Source organism: Tubulanus polymorphus, chromosome 1 (genome assembly GCF_964204645.1).
Source record: "Tubulanus polymorphus chromosome 1, tnTubPoly1.2, whole genome shotgun sequence".
Lineage (NCBI taxonomy): Eukaryota > Metazoa > Nemertea > Palaeonemertea > Tubulaniformes > Tubulanidae > Tubulanus > Tubulanus polymorphus.
The window spans coordinates 29998823-30016762 of record NC_134025.1 but is presented as its reverse complement, the minus strand read 5'-3'; the positions used below and the strand labels follow the sequence as shown (position 1 = coordinate 30016762).

The window sequence follows — 17940 nt, the reverse complement described above, 5'->3', positions numbered from 1 at the left end:
ACAAAACATTCTTTTTAAGTTACACACATTAATCGGCCGAATACATTTTCTAATATTCTGTTGTATTCTGTACGAGTAAAAAGTAGGGATGTGCGAAAAAAAAACGTGTGAAGCCATGACGCCCGGGCTATTCTTAGCGAATTCTACGGTGAATAGATCAGACCTTTTTCAATCAACTGTAGAAAGAATTGCGGTATACGAAAATTACAGGAACCCTTTATTACTACATCGGAAAGTTTCAAATATAGTCTGCGGTTTTTTCTCATTGATAATTATTCTTCAATCACTTATTTTCGTCAGTGTCTCGCCGTTGCCGGCGAGTGGAAAAGCCACATCGGGGACTTAGAGTCGAAGTATATCATTCTTTCAACTTAATTACATATTAAAATCAAAACATATTAAAATCAAAATTTCAGAATAAATCCCAGGACAACTAAGAGTATGTATTAATCGTGCACCTGCGCTAGAGCCTGCGGCCGGACAGCAATCAACTGGAAACGCTCCTTCAGAAAGGAACATATAATTTTTCGGAATTTTCCCGCAGAAAGTCCCTTTCAAATCTGATAATTTAGTACCCATTAGCTATTTCCGTGAAGCGTGTTTTTTGCGGTCGGGTCGGTGGCGTCGTCGCCGGCGAGGGTAGTAAAATACATCAGATATTGTAAACCCCTCCATACATCAGGTACTATTCATTTATTACCGCTACATCAAAACAAATTCGTTATATTGTGGAGCCATTGATTTCGTCGATATTCTCTTTTTGGTATGTAAGAATCTGTGTTTTAAGGGTTTTATAGAAAATATCTGGAAGTTCAACTTCGAATTTTGATTGCATATTTAACATTTAACTAGTATCATAATCTAAATGGAAATTTACACATTTTGAAGCCAAGAATTCGAATTTTAAGTAAAACCAATTTAATTAAAATGTATTTCATTGGATTTGACTGAAGATTACACTTCTCTTTTTAGTAAATGAAAATGTTCTCAAGTCACCTGAGAGTATGTCTGAGACGAATAAACATCAGATGTAATAGTAGCAGTAATGGGATAAAGTTCAGCAGTACTGCTGCTGCTGCTGCTGCTGATTCTGGGAAGATAATGAATTCATCTCAGTTGAAATCACGAGGACTCATTAAACTGACTGGAAACGATACTGAATCGTTTCTACAGGGTTTAATCACTAATGATTTAAAATGTTTCACTCAACATCAGTGTCATTCTCTATATACAATGATGCTCAATGTACAGGTAGATAGAAAACAACATTTTGACTGTACTATTATCCAATATCATCTGGATATGCTTCTATATATGAAATGAAATTGTGAATTGGATAAATGATCATGAGATGTTTGTTTTTGTTTTTAGGGTCGCATATTGTATGATTTTTTGATGTATAATATCAGTGAACAGAACTCTACTGATGTGAACGATATTCTGATCGAATGCGATTCATCCGCTGTAACTGAGGTTATCGCAACTTTGAAGAGATACAAGATTAGAAAAAAGGTGAAACTCAAGTGATACGCTGAAAAACATAAAGTTCGGCTATTCGACTTTCTTTTCTTATCGCTTAGTTTTAAATTCAGGTTGATATTAGCGACGTGAGTGATAGTTTAAAAGTATGGACGATATTTCCGAACAAAATACCGGAATCGAGCGAGAATCTCAAAGATCTCGATATTGTCGATGAGAGTAAAGCCACTGTGATATCTGCTGATCCCCGTTTGAAATCAATCGGTTTTCGGTGTTTACTTCCTGAAAATACTCATAGTAAGTACTGGTAACCGGTAGTAACGGATTTGGCAAAATAAGGAGCATTCTGTCTTACATTGTCGATATGTTGTTCATATATATATATTGCATTCATTTTCTACTTGATGACAAATTTCATTGATTATCGATTTATCTAAGACAAAAGTTCATCCTTTTTTAACGGAAATGTTGAAGAAATTGTACCCAAAAGACCGAGTAACTACTAGTGAACCAGGCAGATCCTCGTCTGCCATAAGTGGAATCCTCGATAGTTATCCATTAAATCATGGATTATATGAACACGATCAAATCTATTAATGATTAATACGAGTAAAGTCTGTTTTATTTGAACCATTTGAATTTTTCAGTTTCGCAAGTTGTGAAAGACACGAAAATAGAAGAAAATGAAGATCTCTATAGAATTCATAGATATCAATTAGGAATAGCTGAAGGTGTGAGTGATTTTCATCCCGGAAAATCATTGCCTCTGGAAAGTAACCTTGTATTTCTTAATGGAGGTATACAATTTGATTTCCATTTTAAACCCCTTCATACTAATGCTCATACTAATGCTCATACTCTCCAGAATTTGTTCACATTTTTCTTTGCAGTCAATTTCAATAAAGGTTGTTACATCGGACAAGAGTTGACTGCACGAACCCATCATACGGGTGTCACACGTAAACGAATTATGCCTTTATTTCTGTAAGTTTCACATTTCTATTTCTTACAACTCTTAAACTTTATTGTAAATTGTTGGAAGGTGAAAACAGATAGTAATATGTAGGTTAACTTGATTTTATTTGAACTACAAACCTTCGCTTCTAGTGCATAGAGTAGCCTCTTCGGGTAGATGAGTAAAGTCAATAGGGAAAGGACACAGTATTTGTAGGTAGAGTGGCAATGATTTAAAGAATAAAGAGTGAGCAGAATAAGTGTTAGTAGTGAGGATGGTAATTACAAATTAACGATTAGTGATTGATTACTGCGCTTACTCTGTATTCTCTAGTTATTGACACTCTACCTGTTATACACTAGTAGCAAAATCTTGTATTTCTGATAAACCTACACTATTCGTCTTCTACACGTTTATATTGGTTTGATACAATCACTGCTCATTGCACTATATTCTATTCAGGGACGGAAACTCAGACGGTTTAGAGTTCGACGATTCGATCAAAATTGAAAATGGAAAAGGTGCCGGAAAATATCGAAATGGACTTCAGAATTCGGCGATTGGTTTGATTAGACTTTCGGATGTGAACAAAAATTTAGCCATTGAGAAAAAAGATGGAGCAACAGTGAAAATACGAGCTACAGTTCCATTCTGGTGGCCTGATGACGTTACTGCTCCGAAAACTAACTAGTCATTTATTGTGATGATATAAGATTTTGATGATGTTATGAATTAAGTTTAATAAATTGAATTAAGTTTTAGTGTAAATATCGTTAGTTTTGATTTTCATAGATGGCGTAACCAGCACTGACGAGGAGCGCTTTTTCAAAGACCGCCCGTAATTGATTTTTCGCTGATCTGATGAAACCGTCTATTAGATTTATTAAATGCAATCTAATTACTGGCGTAAACATCTAGCCATAAATGACGTCATTAGTCTGCAATTTCCTTTCCGGTATGTTCTTGTATTACGGGCAGAGATAATGATTATGGTAAAATTGAAATCCTATTCAGATCGGTTTCCAACATGCGCAACGAGATAATAATAGCGTTTACTTGTGCTGGCTCGGAGGACAAAGATTATAAATATAAATGCATTTCTTTCTAAATTTCAAATATCTGTCATTGCAAAAAAAGTTTCCTGTTTTAATTTCGTTTCTAGTACAGTTTTCTTTTAACTCTAGTGCTTCCCAGGCGAATAATCACTTTACTCGAACACAAATCTAAGGATGATTGCAGCAGAATTACATTCCATTGTCTCTATCTCGTCTTATCACCTCAACAAAAATCATTGGTCCCAATTGATTCGACTTTGGAAACTGTATTCAAATAGGGACAAAGCCGCCAAAAAACTATAAAATTTAAGATATATAATTGACTAACGTGGTTTTGTCGCTTAAAATTCTTCATCGATCGTCAAGATTTTTTTATACTGGATGGTATTTTCATTTTGATGTGTTAAACAGTACGCATTGAACAAATTATCCCCTTGCAGCCGAGCGAGGTGGTTGTCATGGCAACTAACTGGTAAGTTCGATGGCTTGTATCATCTGTGTCTCCGGGCTTATTTAAGTAAGCCAGCTCGTAAAATCCACAAGTAACGAAATGGCATATAATTGAATAACAATCTATTATATATCGCGCACACGCAGATATAACCGGGTATTTCTTTGTGATCGCCACAGTGAAATATTCCGGTCCTATCGACGAAAAATTAACGTTGAAATTCATTGGTTGAGGTTAAAATTCCAGAAAACGATGAAACAGTTTTTTTCGGCATTTCCGGCGCCTCCTCACCCCAGAGCGATTCGTGAAATAGATGAAACCACAAGAAAAACTTACTATCATTCTAGCTTCATATTCATTTTCAGTAAAAAAACAATTATTCTGAATTCAACAAAAATTGGTTCCAATTCTCAGAAAAACCGAGCGTGACAGTTCAGCGGTCCATGCATTATTAATTAGACATTCTGAAAATTACGATTATGACCGTAGGCATTTTAGAATAGCATTCTCGATAACTTAAAGAAATATAAAATTAACTTGAATTAGGAATATGGGAGGAGCATTGAAATTCGCGAGATAGCTTCGCAAATAACAATTATATATGGGCGTTTAAAAGTGTTTTGCATCCTCTGAAACAGGAAGTTAGATTATTTTCCGATTCGTTAAGTCATGAACTGGTTTCTGGATGGATCCGATCTGGACACAAAGCATCAGTAGCGAGGAACTGTAGATATATCGATATGTATCTGGATTGTCAAGCCATAAGCTCAAAATCAATAGCGCACAATTCTTTCTACACGTTGTTTCCCTGAGGCAGATTATTTTACTCTTTCTCTGTTCTGTACTCACATTATAGTAGCTTCGAATAATAAAAGAGTTCACTGTAAAAAATTCTCTATATACACGTGCTTGGTAGATTTTCGAATAATCACGGAATAGCACAGACGAAAGATCAGAGCTGACAAACCGCATGGGTGAGTCTTTCAGTTAATCGTCAATTTCTATTTCAAAAAGTCATTGTTTTATTCCGCAGCAAAGTATCATAAAGATTTTACTCTATAAACGCGGTAAAACTAGGGAAATATGTGGATTTATGTATGTAAAAGTATCAACAACTCGTGTATATTCGAGGTAGTTTTCAATCTTCTTATCTTACACAATATGCGTGCGTGTTTGTTTTCGCTCGCATCGATTCAATTTTCTACATTATACGTTCTTTCGAAGAGAAATTCTTTATCAAACTAACAAGCCAGAGCCATCACCGTTAGTTCTACTAGTCTGTTATAGATCGTTGATGGTCTTTGATTAGATAGTTTCATTTTGCACCGGCACCGAGTAAGAAAATTACATATACGATTATTACCCGAGGGTTGTGGTGCATCGTTGACGGCGTTCGAGTCGAGTCTATGCCGCTCTGTTTTGTATCTGTCTTTCACGGTGGTTTAGAGCCCGCAGCTCTCGATGGCTGGGTGGATGGATATGCGTTTTTGCCTAGCTTTATTGGCGTTTTGCTGATTAGAACGATTTTCTTTTTAACAGCCGTCTCTCAGATAATCGTGACAGCTTGATGGTTGCGCAGAGAGTAAACGGATCAAGTTCTCTCCAGCTTTTCCATGTGAGTATATTATATAAATCGTAGAGTTCAGATTGAAAAATATTCACTAATAAACTAATGACAATTCGGTAGGTGAAAGTTGTTTAAAGTTGATTGGAATTTTACGAGAATTCTACGAGAGCTCTTTCCTCTCTCCTTTCTCATATCTCGTACTACGAAAGTATTTTTCTAATAAGAATCTGATGAATGATTATCTGAGTTGTGTTTATAATATTCAGGAGATTATATGTATATATACATATATATGTTATATGTTTGCATAGATGTTGCACGTCGATATCTGATATTCCTAAATCATTTTTATCACCGAGATACGAATGAAGCATTTTGAATTGTTGCTCGAAACACATGTTTCCACTTGTATGACAATTTTAGATGAGATATGCATGATGGTTAAATGGTATAAAACTATATCGAAACACACGTACGCATTGTGGCAAAGTGCATTAAGCAAATAGCCCATATACCTAATGTAATTGAATGATCACATTCCAATATAACAAAATACAAAAGAACTTCATTTCTAAAATTACGGAGCTTACGGCTGTTCTAACATTCTTTCTATTTCTGCATGTTGTGTACGTCTGGGCTTGTTTAGCTCTAGAGTCAAATTCCCCGCAGGTTATGGAACTGGATCCTGGATTTTAAATAACTAAGTATTCGGTTGCGATAGAACCAAAAAATATCGCCGAAAATTCAATAAAACAGCTGCTGTACAGGACTGGTATCGAGTGAAACCACGACCTTCATCGTCTCTAAGGTGTCCTTTTTGTCGTACGAGGCCAGAAACTAGTTCGTACCAGAACAATAAAAAACGGACGTATTCAGTCAATCAATGATTGCTCATGAGTGGTCTGTGGAAGGTTATTGAGTGCCTCTACCTTCATCACGTAATAAGGCGACCTTTTGTAGCGCATGCTAGACTGGTTTGTACGAGAACCGACCGATTTGGTCAATCTATATAGATTGCGCATGAATGGTCTTTGGAAGAGCCAGACCTAGACCTCAAGAGAGTGTGGGCCAAGACCACAATGTCTCTTTATACTCAATATAATTGATTAATCAAAGAACTTAATTTCTCAAATCTATAGGTTTTTAACATTCTATATGTTCCATATTCTTTCGTCTGGATCCAGTTCAACAGTTATCTGATCAAAATGGAATCGAATTAGACTAAGGTCATTTCATACATTCATTGTTCCATAAAGAATATTTGCGCAGGACATTCATTGATGTATTTTACAACAGATGTTATTGAGTGAAGGTATATACAGCGTAGTAATACTTCTGACATATATGAAATCAGTTGGTGACTCGCAAATTGAGTCAAGTAAATATATACCTGGCCTTCACGTATGAACCTGATCTGATCCACAAAAGCTTTCACGCTAATTTCGTGGGTACATTCATATCGAAGAGTGCGCCGAGGTGTTCTGCCCCCGTTTTCAATTACGTAGTAAACTTTCTAGTCCAATTTCATATATGAGAACTGAGGAATTAAATCGTGATTATTAATTACTGCGGTGATGGCTTAACTTTCTAATCAGATCGGTACGTATCAAATCGTTCGAATGTTCTCGATGTGCTCGAACGTTTTCAAGCTCCTGAATATCTACATCCTCCCCCGCTGATCAAATAGATGACTGTCAATTTAAGCCCCTGAAGCAGTAACAGGTGCGAGATCTCAAACCTGTTGTGAGGCACTCATTTGAATTCAAAAACTACTAATATGCACTGAATGAAATACCGGCTTAAAAACCCATATCACATACTGGACTCATTTCCTGAGTGATCGTTTAACTCTGAGTTGAAATCAGTTTATTTGAAATGTTTTTTTACTCTAGAATCAAATCTCTGACAGTGAGAACTGTGGCAATGCGACTGTTATTCATTGTTTCGGGTTTTTAATGTCTGGTTTACGTACAACGCGTAGACTTTGTAGAATGATTTAAAAGGAAATGCTGAAGTCAGACGAGTGGCAATTTCTGTTCAAAAACCCTTCACAATCTGAGCGATGACGAATTTAAAATGACAAATTTGATTGATACTTATTTATTTGCATAAAGCTACTGCATAAATTATACTAAATACGGAATATAATTCAGCGACGCTTTATTAAAAATGAGAATGATAATTAATTCTCTGTAGGGGAGGATTAGAGTGAGGTGCTGGGTTTTGTTTTATTATGTATTAACGACTCGGCCCCAGGTTTTGCTCGGTTTATCGCTGGTTTTTATGAATATTTTAGTATTTTGTCCGCAAGGTGCTAATGTACCATATTCTGTACATGCTATAGAATATAATCACATAGCATCGTTATTAGAGAACCAGCATAGTGTGAGTGCATTTCAATTCCATGAATGGCGTTACGACGAAATGAAACATTAACTTTATTAAGATTAATACATCTGATCTGAAGGAACTACACAGCAGTAATTCAGGTATTAAAACAGTTATTATTAAATGTCTATCAAGGAACAAACATTATATTCATAGAATATTGTATATTTTGTAAGTGCAATACGGTCATTGTATATACATATATACATTATATCAAGATAATTCAGGGTCAACGTAATTTGAATATGTTTAGCCACCTACGTTTAAATAAAAATTGAAGTCATCAAAACGTCTATAACTATAAACCCCCAGCAGAAATACTTAATGTAAACTAAGGTCATTACAGATTTTGGGGTGGACAATATCACATTTTACAAGGAAGGTTCTTTAAGCGGGCGATTTTGATATGCAAGGTATTGTAGGTTTAGAAACGGGCAATATTGATATTATTTTAAAAGGTAAAAGGTAGTAGGTTTTTGAAACGGGTATATGTTTTTATGTTAAAATTTATCGTACGTTTTTGATATTATATAAGCTCTTATGACATTATTCGATTGATGGAAAAATTATCGTATATTTATTTCATTGGGATTAACATATTTCATATTTATCAAAAATACCAGACGTCTGAACTTGGAATAAACTTTTATAAAAAATGATGAGGGGAACACGTTTTGCATTTATGATATGAATTCAAAATCTGAGTATTGTTTTTCAAATGAACATTGGTTTAAGTTCGGTGAGTTGTCCATATGGAACCACTCTGATTTCATGGATCGAAACCAATGAAATTTCGAATCTAAATTTTCAAAATTACATCACCGATAATCAAACAAATTAAATTAAACTAATTAATTAGAATAATTGATTTTTGTTTTGTTTCAATTTCAGAGCAATTGGAAATTTGATCGAATTTCATCAAAATACGATGATCAACTCTACTGGAGGCGACGCTGAACGTCTATCGTTTGAATCACTCGGAAATGAACTACGAACAAACATGGCGCCGAATATTCCGAATTTGATATCTGAATTCCGGCGAGAAGCTTTCTCAGCTGCTATGGCTTTAAAAAATCAAATGACGATATCGCCATTTTATCGAAGCGATATGTACATACAACCTGCCCTATTTCCAGGACACTTGCCGCCATTGACAACACCTGAAATAGCTAATTGCATCGACTATGGAAGCTTGCTGATGGCACCGTTAATTCTAAACAATCTCGTTATACCCGATATGCCGCATGAAACTAAATTATCTATTAACAGAATCTTATGCGGTGAACGATTGAAATTGGAGTCGACTCAACCGAGCGTCAAAGCAGAAAATCCGTACAGACATTTCTCGAAGAAGCCCGAAGCGTCTGAGAAAAAAGTAAGTGACGATACACAGAATAAAATCTCGTTCGTTTGTAACAGCTTTCATAGCGGAGGTTCAGTGGTAAATATACCGCGTTCATCTTCTACTAAAACTACTGATATGCAGCTTAGCTGTAATTCTTTATACGACGTCTACCCAAACAACAATCCCCCGAACAGTCCACAGTACATCAATAAATGCTACTCGAAGCGACGGAAAATTCTCAAGGGGCACGGAAATACTGAATCTAAAAACGTCGCCGATTTCGAAAGACGAATCGATGATATAGTCAGCATATCTAATAAACCTAATAGCGACGGCGCAATGACGAAGCTGTTACCCGGCAGAAGATTAAGTAGTTCCAAGAAATCTCAAGATTTACCGTTAAATGGAAGTTCCGGCAATTTTCCGGATACCAAGAAAAAGAAAACGGCCGTAGTTTCGCCAATAACGAATAATCAATTAAAACAGCGGGATAAGTTAGACATAAACCTTACTTCACCTCAACGAAATATCATTCGCGGTGAAGAACATCAAGTTCGCTTGGCTCAATATAATGTCACTCGTCTACAAAGCAATAAGGCTATCGCTACGGAAGAATGTCTTCGAATAAATTTTCCAGCGATCGATCAAAACTGCACCGTATATCCGTATTTCAAATATGTCGATGATGCTGACGTGAGAAACGACGAATGTGATAAGTACAACACCGTCTTTCAGGCTACAACGGAATCAGATGAAAACAAACCCCTTGATCTAATGATATCAACCCTGAAAGATACCGATTTTGCTTTTGATAACCATTCACAAAAACTGATGATGTCAAATGAAGAAAAATCGAATCGAGAAAAACTAATGAAAAAATTCGTTGTTTTTACGGAAAATGACGATAGCGAAGCTTTAGATCTGCGGGTAGCTGGACGGAGGGATGACGTAATGAATATAAATCGGGTAGAAATTCCCTTTTCGAAATCATCGCCGTCAAAAACTGAAAGTGAAGTCCCTAAAGATGCGCACACAATTTCAAAAGAAATCCCAGTAATGCTCGCTTATCGTCAACCGAGTGACGTCTATAGAAATAAAAAGGGGATTATGAATAAAAGCCGAACGAATTGCGTCCGCAATAGAAAATCTATGAAAGTAAAGCGAATTTCTTGCGACGAACAAGTCGTAAATGCCCAACATTCTGCTGAAAGCGCCAACGTTATTGATTTGTCGACGACATTCTCCAAAATGAAGCTTCATCAAAATGAAAATCTCAGCAGAAACGACGTCGTTCCATTATCTGAAAACCGAATTGAAATTGGTGGAAATTGCGAAGCCAATGAAGGAAAATGTGATAAACAGAGGCAAAGTGGCTTTCTGACATCGGCAGCTGATAATCTTGAAAACGCTACGATTGCTTCATCGTCGCTGCCTAATGGCCGCGTTTACTGGCAAACGACATCAGAATCTGACTCGATCAGTGCCGCCGTAAATAATAATAACAATATTAACAATAGTAGCGAACTACTTGTGAAATCTGACCGGCGAACACCATCACAAAATTCGCCCTCGCATGAAATATCGAGGAAATCGACCACGCATAAGAAAAAAAGAGTCAACCGAGCACAAAATAATGCGTTACATGCAAAAACTGCAAATAACAGCAAAGAAAAATTGCGTGGACGCGGGAGACCTCGACGAAAGAGTACTGCCGGTAATAATACAGTCTGGTGGTTCAACCAGCGTCGCAAAAAGAAAGCGGCAAAATTAAAACAATGTTTGGTGAACATTTGCGACATCAAAACCTGGTTGAATAACAGACGAACGGTAAATGTTAAAGATGTTCCGCGATGTTACGACTCGGAGAAAGTCTCGCGATCCGATTCGAATGATTTCCCGTGTAAAATTACTATCATCAGAAACGGGACTGATTATCAACTATTACAGCCCAGGGCTGCAGATAGCGAGTCATCGTCTGCCCACAAAATCCTACCGTTCGATCGATTGAGAAAAGCGAGAGAACGGGAAGCGAATATCTTCGGGATCGACACGCACACAGTGTTGCGCTGTTCGAGACGAAAATCTCATAAACGGTTGCAACAACAGCGCCGAGTTTTCAAATTAAAAATCCAATTACAAAAACAACAGAGAATATTGGACAATCTGTTGAAAATAAGCGGGAGACGCATTTTAATGAAGTCTCGTGAAAAATGTCGTAATTGAAAAGACGTTATATTCATATTTTACGATAGAAATATATATTAGATAAATTACCAGAAACTTGTCATTTCATTATAGTTTTTCAGTGATTATCGGAGGACATTAAGGATTAGTGTTTGAACTGGGTTGACAAGAATGGATGAAAGCTGGAATGAATATTCGAGAATGATTTTCGTAGAAACAGACGGATGAGTTGGTGGTTGTACTGATAGTCATTGGAAAATTCCCTTAACATCCTAAAAGTCCGTTTCTTTTGATAGGAACTATCCACGAACTGCGGGTTCCCTCCTTTCCAATAACTATTCGTGAACTCCGCGTCTGACTCTGCGTGTTGTAAAGCTATTGAGAGACGCCTTGGAGACGAAACTATAAAAAATCCAGTCGTCAGAAATTCCTTGTTCATCGCGCCATGTTTGAGGAAAATGATGACAATTTCAATTGATACTGAATAAATACTTCCAATATATAAACGATACAGGGAGGCCACTTTTCTATCACTTGCTTTTTCTCTGACATGCACGTTTCCCCTGACTCGAGGCTAAGAATCAAATCAATTAACAGTTAGATGCATTTGCACTTACAACATGTAGACAGAAACTGTAAGATTTTACGAGCGATCTAGCAATCTCAAAATTTCCTTCATATTGTAGCTTTTTCTACCGAATTCCCCGACTTTATCTTAAAGAAAATTTCTTTCCCCCGATTTCCAGTTAAGCAGCCACACTGCGATAGAATGTACGGTGGATAGCGGATAACTCGGGGAATGAACTTGTCTTCTAGTCGTTTCTAAGACTTCCTCTCCTTATGACCAACCAGTACGGTAGAAAAACTGAACAGATATTTTTACAATAAAAAATATAAAGATTTATTTTTAAAAACTTTACATATATATTACTTATGTCTATTCATGAAATTAGACATTATTAAACATAATTCACCTCAAATACAATCACAATACACTACGATCAATACAAAAATATGAGGAGGTCCGTACAGTAATTTTGGCAGTGACGTTTCATGTGTGAAATGAGCGATTTGTGAGTTAGGTGGATCTGGCTGAAGATATTTCAACAAATATCCATTTTACCGTGGTCAAATCTACCGTGTATTCTAAACATATAAATACCAATCACGTATTACTTTATTAACAGTGGAACCCTAGTTATAAATGAATACAACGAACCAAGTATTTCGTTCCATACGTGACAATTTAACTACGATAATTTAGTACTGGATATAACGATCTATCGGTTATTAAGTACAGAATCGATCGCTGGTGCTCGCAGGTTCCACTGTACTATACTGACTGGGATGGATTTCATACCTCCTGATATAAAATATACCTAGTCTACATATGATCATCTACTTATGATTTCAAATAAATACTTTGAATCGAACATAAAATACTGCATACACTTTTAAATAAAGATCGTTGTTCTAACAATAGCATAGAATTCATTATCATCTTTTTCAGTTATTTCATGTGATTTAGAAAAATCATCAATGAGTATTGAGAATATTATCATTGTTTGGCGAAGGAATCGATTATTAAAGGTGGCGATCTCGTTTCATCTTGTCTATACATCGAATGCGCTTCAGTTGTGCGGCTGAAAATACAGAAACGTACACTGTTAGAAAAGGAGAAATGAATGACGAAATAAAAAACTCTTTTTTTACAGTTTTATACCTGGATAAATCAAATCTATTACGATCAGCTTCTCGCTGATGGCGACGTTTTTCGTTGAATGCCTTCCTTTCACGAGCAATTTGAAGAGACACCTTTGAAGATAAAATAACGAGAAAACTACAACATCAAAACAGTCGCTCATGTTTATTCACCTGTGGCAGAAAACCCGTAACTCTTCTCTTCCAGTTCCCTCAAAACTGACCTGTTTGGCGGCTACTGCTGCTTTTTGTTCTGCCTCACGAACTCTTTCTTCTAACTTTCTAATATTCCTGCTGTATTCCGACAACATATCTTCAGACTGATAAATAAAACACATCCGCACAATTAGATTTAAACTATGTTACGCGTAGTAAGACTATCTCTCAGTGATTTTATAATTTACCTGTTTTGATTTATCTCTATTATCTTGAAGAATATCCGTTAATTCTTTATTTCTCGCTTTTAATCTGGAAATTTCCGCTCGTAAATCTAACACTTTATCTTCGAATTTCTGCGTTATAGATCGACATTCTTCTTTCCATTTCGCAGCCATTTTCTGATGAGCCGACAGCAGTTTACGAATTTCCAACATTCCGTGCCGATGTGCATCGTCGGTGCTCTGTAATCGAACTTCTAATTCTCTTTCTTTCAGAACTTTATCTTGTTCTAAGAAAGCGACCTATGAAATCACATAAATATATAACTACGTAATTTCGATAAAGGCACGAACCGAACACGAGCTGCAGCTATGCATCGAAACTGATACCTGTTTATTGAATTTTCTCTCAGCTGCTTCTCTATCGGTCTGAACCTCGATTAATTTACGTTTTAATTCGTCGATTTCTTCTAAATATTTCAGACGATCTTCGGACAAGTTTTCGAATTCAGTATTCAACGTCGAGATTCGATCTTTCAATTTATCCGTTTCGGCTTCGTAAAACGATTTCTCCTGTTTTTGACTGAAACGAAACAAAACAAACAATTCATTTAAAAAAGAATAAAAGATTTATAATTTCCCAAAAACGATTGAATGATTTCCCAAAAACTCACGACCCGATATGAACTCAATATGAACTCAATATGAACTCAATACTCACGCGATCTCTGCTCGTTTCTGTTTATTTTCTAACGCTTCATGTTTTATACGTAATTCATCTCGTTCTCGTTCTGCGCTGAACATTCGTGAATTCAGTTCATCGAAAACACTCGCTTCCTTCGTCCCTTTTACTAAACCTTCTCTATAAATCTAAAATGACATACAACCAGAACAATTCACACGCTAGCACTCAATAAATGCCGGTACTGGATCAATCCGGTTCCTCGAGGACCCTTCACTCCTCACACATTCAAAACACTGTATCACCAATCTTTTTAATGTGCAAAACCCACAGTTATACCTGGCAGTAAGTTCGCTAAAACACGAGTAAATAATTACACCAGAAATCAGCACTGAGTATGGAGGAGTCTAATTTACCTTTTCGAGTTCAGCTTCGATCGATTTTTTCTCTCTCACAGCTCGTTCCATTTGAACTTGTTTTTCCGTATTCTCCATTTCTAATCTATAAATTTCCTCAGTCAGTTTCTCTATATTTGTATTATACTGGCGTCGCACGTTTTCAACTTCCTCTTTAGTTCTGATACCGGCCTCATCCACTAGTTTATTAATCGTGTCTTGAAGTTTGATGATTTCCTCTTCTTTTTGTTTTTCGCTGATTAAACATTGATCTTTTTCGTGTATGATATTCTCGACCAACTGAGCGCTATCTCTCACTTGAATCATAGCTTCGTATTCGCGTTGTTCGTATTCTGTGCATCGTTTCTGTAATTCTGGAATGGTTTTCTCCGCCGTCGTTCGAGTATTCTTCTCTTCCTCTATTTCTCTCATGGCTCCTTGTAGTTTGCGTTGCACGTCCGTTAAAAGAGCCTTTAATTCAGCGGTTAACGCCTCGTTCGATCCACAATTCGATAAAGCTTCGTCGCGACTTCTTTCCTACAATTAATACATACAAAAATATCCTTTACTTGAGTTCACTTTCAGTCATGACTTTAGTCCCAAAGATGAGCTTAGTTCGACATTTTAAACAGGACTGATATCTGTGTTTCGAAACGCTATGAATTACAGGGTCCTTACAGATCAGCGAATCCAAAATTCCCTGACCCTTGACCAAAGTTTCCCCGATCAAATCATAAAATATCCCCAGTGGGGACTGTTTCTTATCAAAAGGTTCCTCGTGCCACTCATCACCAACCAGCATGAACAGCAAGACACCGAAAATTCAAATTTCCTGAATTTTCCCTAATTTTCAACGAGAGTCAGGGTTCTATCCTTTTTCCTGATCTGTAAGAACCCTCGAATTGAAACTGGTTTGCATCAAATGTACCATGTTATGAAGTTCAGTTTTCATATCCTCCAACGTACGACGCAGTTCTGTCACCTGAACGTTCGCTGTTCGTTCTGAATTTTTACTTTTCCTTTAAGAAAAAAAAACCGCAAAGAAAATCATGAATAAAACATCCGCATTCTCAGAAGTAGATTCATTGCTCATGCATAGTAATTAACAAACCTCAATTCATCTTGTAATTTACTGATTTCATTATTCAATGATGAAACGGCTGAAAAATACTGTTCCTTGATCTGAAGAGTAAAAACAACTCAATTCACTGAACACAGCATCAGGAAAGAAAATGAACATAATCGTCAATTCAATTCATAAACATGAATAAACTTACCGTGTATAAGTGCTGTATAAAATGAATAAAGAGTTAAACTGTTAGTGTTTATATCTTAGTGCAGCTGATTATCCACCAATTCCCAGAATGTTAGAAATCATGTTGTGTTATACTGGTAACATACTGTACGCTTAGAAGAATAATCATCAAAATAAGCCATAAATAGACATGTTAGACATTGTTAGAATTAAGCCTTACCGTTACAGTGAGTGAAATATTGTAAAATTATTCTTCAGTTAGTACCTGATTTGCCTGCTGTTCAAATAACTTCCATTGCGGTGAACTTTTCTGTTCTCTGAGTTCTTTTTCTAGACGCTCAATTTCATGCATAGCAGAATGAGCCATTTCAGCTTGAACTTGTTTTTCCTTCAATGAAAAACATTTAAAGACATCTGGACCGAAGGACCCTGTTCCACTGTTGTTTCATTTGACCCAACAGCTTAACGAGTTCATTTCTTATAACTATCCAAACTGGATTGCACAGAATTTAAACATTTTCAATTAAAAATCAGAACAGTTTCATGATTGAATCACATGTTCGCGCCTGCTTGCAGGTGGCGCTCTTTTTATACCTGTACGGCGATGTCTAATTGTTGTTGTAAATTCTCTAACATATGATCGTCCCCTACATTTACAGGAGCCAAATCTACAGCGCTGAAATCCTCTAATTGTGTCTGTACCACTTCTCTCATATCAGTCGCCAGGCGACGGTTCTCGGCAACCAGTTTTTCAATCTGTGACCTTAACGATTGTTGGTCGCTCTGGGAGATGAAAATAGAATGTTCATTGAGAAAACAGTAAATAATATCCAACACTTTTTAAATCTGATTGATTTATATTCATGAATTTACCTTGTACATCTGCAGTTCATCAGTGAGACTTTTGATGTGTGAATCATATTGTAACAATAGTGGCGACAATAACCTAAAATAGAATAAACAAAATTTAGAAAGATCATCATTAACAAACATTCAGTGAAAGAGACTTTCTACGATATAATACATTTAGGCCTACCCTTTATCAACGAGCCACGGAGCTGTCGGTCCATCAGAGTTTAACGGTAATCGCGTTTTCTCATCCAAAGTTAAAGGGGGATACTTCTCTTGATATTGCGCGAGGGATGCATTCAATCTTTTCACTGAAAATAGAAGTAGGCTACAGTTGGTCTTGTTTTTTTACAATTTCTCAACAACGAACCGCTTCGGTAGTTTAAGTCGGCCGGTGTGTAACTTAAAACTGGCGATTATTTATTCACCACACACAAGAAGAAGGCCGGCCCAGGGCCAGACCCGGGTAGCCAAGTTGAGGCGGTCCAAAGTGGATACTACTGACTGTCCTTACCTTGATCTCTCAGAAAACTAATTTCTTCGTTAGCCATTATTTACGGGTCGGGGCCGTTAAAACCGCAATAATCAACAAAATCGGTGGATTGTTTGGATTGTTTTGAAAAATTTGACCCGGAAGTATGCAAATGTTTGTTCCGGAACCTAGAAAGGGTTGGCTCCGAGAATATCCAAATGACGGAGTAGGGTGATATACAAAACGGTCAAAGGGAGTCTCTGAAACTTTCAGAGAAGATAGAACTAAACAAGAGCTACAGCCCAGTATATAGTTGTTGCCCGGTGCAAGGGCGCCTTGGGGGTCTAATTGACGCCCAAAGACCCCAAAATATCAAAAATAATGTTTAGAAATTAATAAATAAAATACAAAACGGACAAAGTCTCTAAACTTTTAGAAAAGATAGATCTAATTCAAGAGCTACAGTCCCGGTATATAGTTGCCCGGTGCAAGGGTTCCTTGGGGGTCTAATTGACGCCCAAAGACCCCAAAATATGAATTAGATGAAATAAGTTGTATATTCACAATTTTATTTAACGTAAAATATCTTTTTATTCAATAACAGTGCAAAAAATACACATCAAAAACCACTAAAAAAATTATAATAAATTTGAATCGAGTGATGAAATAAATTTGAATCGAGTGATACCGAATCCAGTGCTCACTTCACGATGGTGCGGTAAACAAACAAGTTATTTGTCGAATGAAACACTACTCTAATCCGTATTGTAGTTTTTTGAAGAAGA

The 17940-nt window shown here is 36.5% G+C and overlaps 2 protein-coding genes across 3 annotated transcripts; one reads left to right on the top strand and one right to left on the bottom strand.

Annotated features, from left to right (window-relative positions):
* The first annotated feature begins 731 nt into the window (after nt 1-731).
* LOC141914819 (iron-sulfur cluster assembly factor IBA57, mitochondrial-like) lies at nt 732-3149 on the top strand. The gene is made up of 7 exons (XM_074806130.1): nt 732-763; nt 973-1251; nt 1372-1512; nt 1593-1776; nt 2127-2276; nt 2370-2463; nt 2897-3149. Exons 2-7 carry the CDS (start codon nt 976-978, stop codon nt 3123-3125), a joined length of 1074 nt encoding a protein of 357 aa, XP_074662231.1. The 5' UTR covers nt 732-763; nt 973-975; the 3' UTR covers nt 3126-3149.
* A 9213-nt stretch (nt 3150-12362) lies between these two features.
* LOC141904549 (sodium channel and clathrin linker 1-like) lies at nt 12363-17309 on the bottom strand. 2 transcript variants are annotated; one of them, XM_074793151.1, is made up of 15 exons: nt 17198-17309; nt 16871-16994; nt 16708-16780; nt 16429-16617; nt 16100-16222; nt 15857-15868; nt 15691-15761; nt 15508-15598; nt 14601-15116; nt 14224-14372; nt 13893-14085; nt 13530-13805; nt 13350-13445; nt 13148-13239; nt 12363-13067 (listed from the first exon to the last, which is right to left on the bottom strand). In XM_074793151.1, the coding sequence occupies exons 1-15, from the start codon at nt 17232-17234 to the stop codon at nt 12983-12985; spliced, it is 2127 nt and encodes a 708-aa protein (XP_074649252.1). In that variant the 5' UTR covers nt 17235-17309; the 3' UTR covers nt 12363-12982. The 2 variants fall into 2 exon arrangements, with proteins under 2 accessions (XP_074649252.1, XP_074649258.1); XM_074793157.1 differs by lacking the exon at nt 15857-15868.
* Nucleotides 17310-17940: the final 631 nt, after the last annotated feature.

Coding starts and splice junctions, on each gene's coding strand:
- LOC141914819 (XM_074806130.1), top strand. CDS start 976: ATGAAAATGTTCTCAAGTCACCTGAGAGTATGTCTGAGACGAATAAAC. Junction 1,252..1,371: donor CAATGATGCTCAATGTACAG/GTAGATAGAAAA, acceptor TTTTGTTTTTAG/GGTCGCATATTGTATGATTT. Junction 1,777..2,126: donor ACTTCCTGAAAATACTCATA/GTAAGTACTGGT, acceptor TGAATTTTTCAG/TTTCGCAAGTTGTGAAAGAC.
- LOC141904549 (XM_074793151.1), bottom strand. CDS start 17,234: ATGGCTAACGAAGAAATTAGTTTTCTGAGAGATCAAG. Junction 14,086..14,223: donor CAGAAACGAGCAGAGATCGC/GTGAGTATTGAG, acceptor GTTTCGTTTCAG/TCAAAAACAGGAGAAATCGT. Junction 13,240..13,349: donor CAGCAGTAGCCGCCAAACAG/GTCAGTTTTGAG, acceptor TTATCTTCAAAG/GTGTCTCTTCAAATTGCTCG.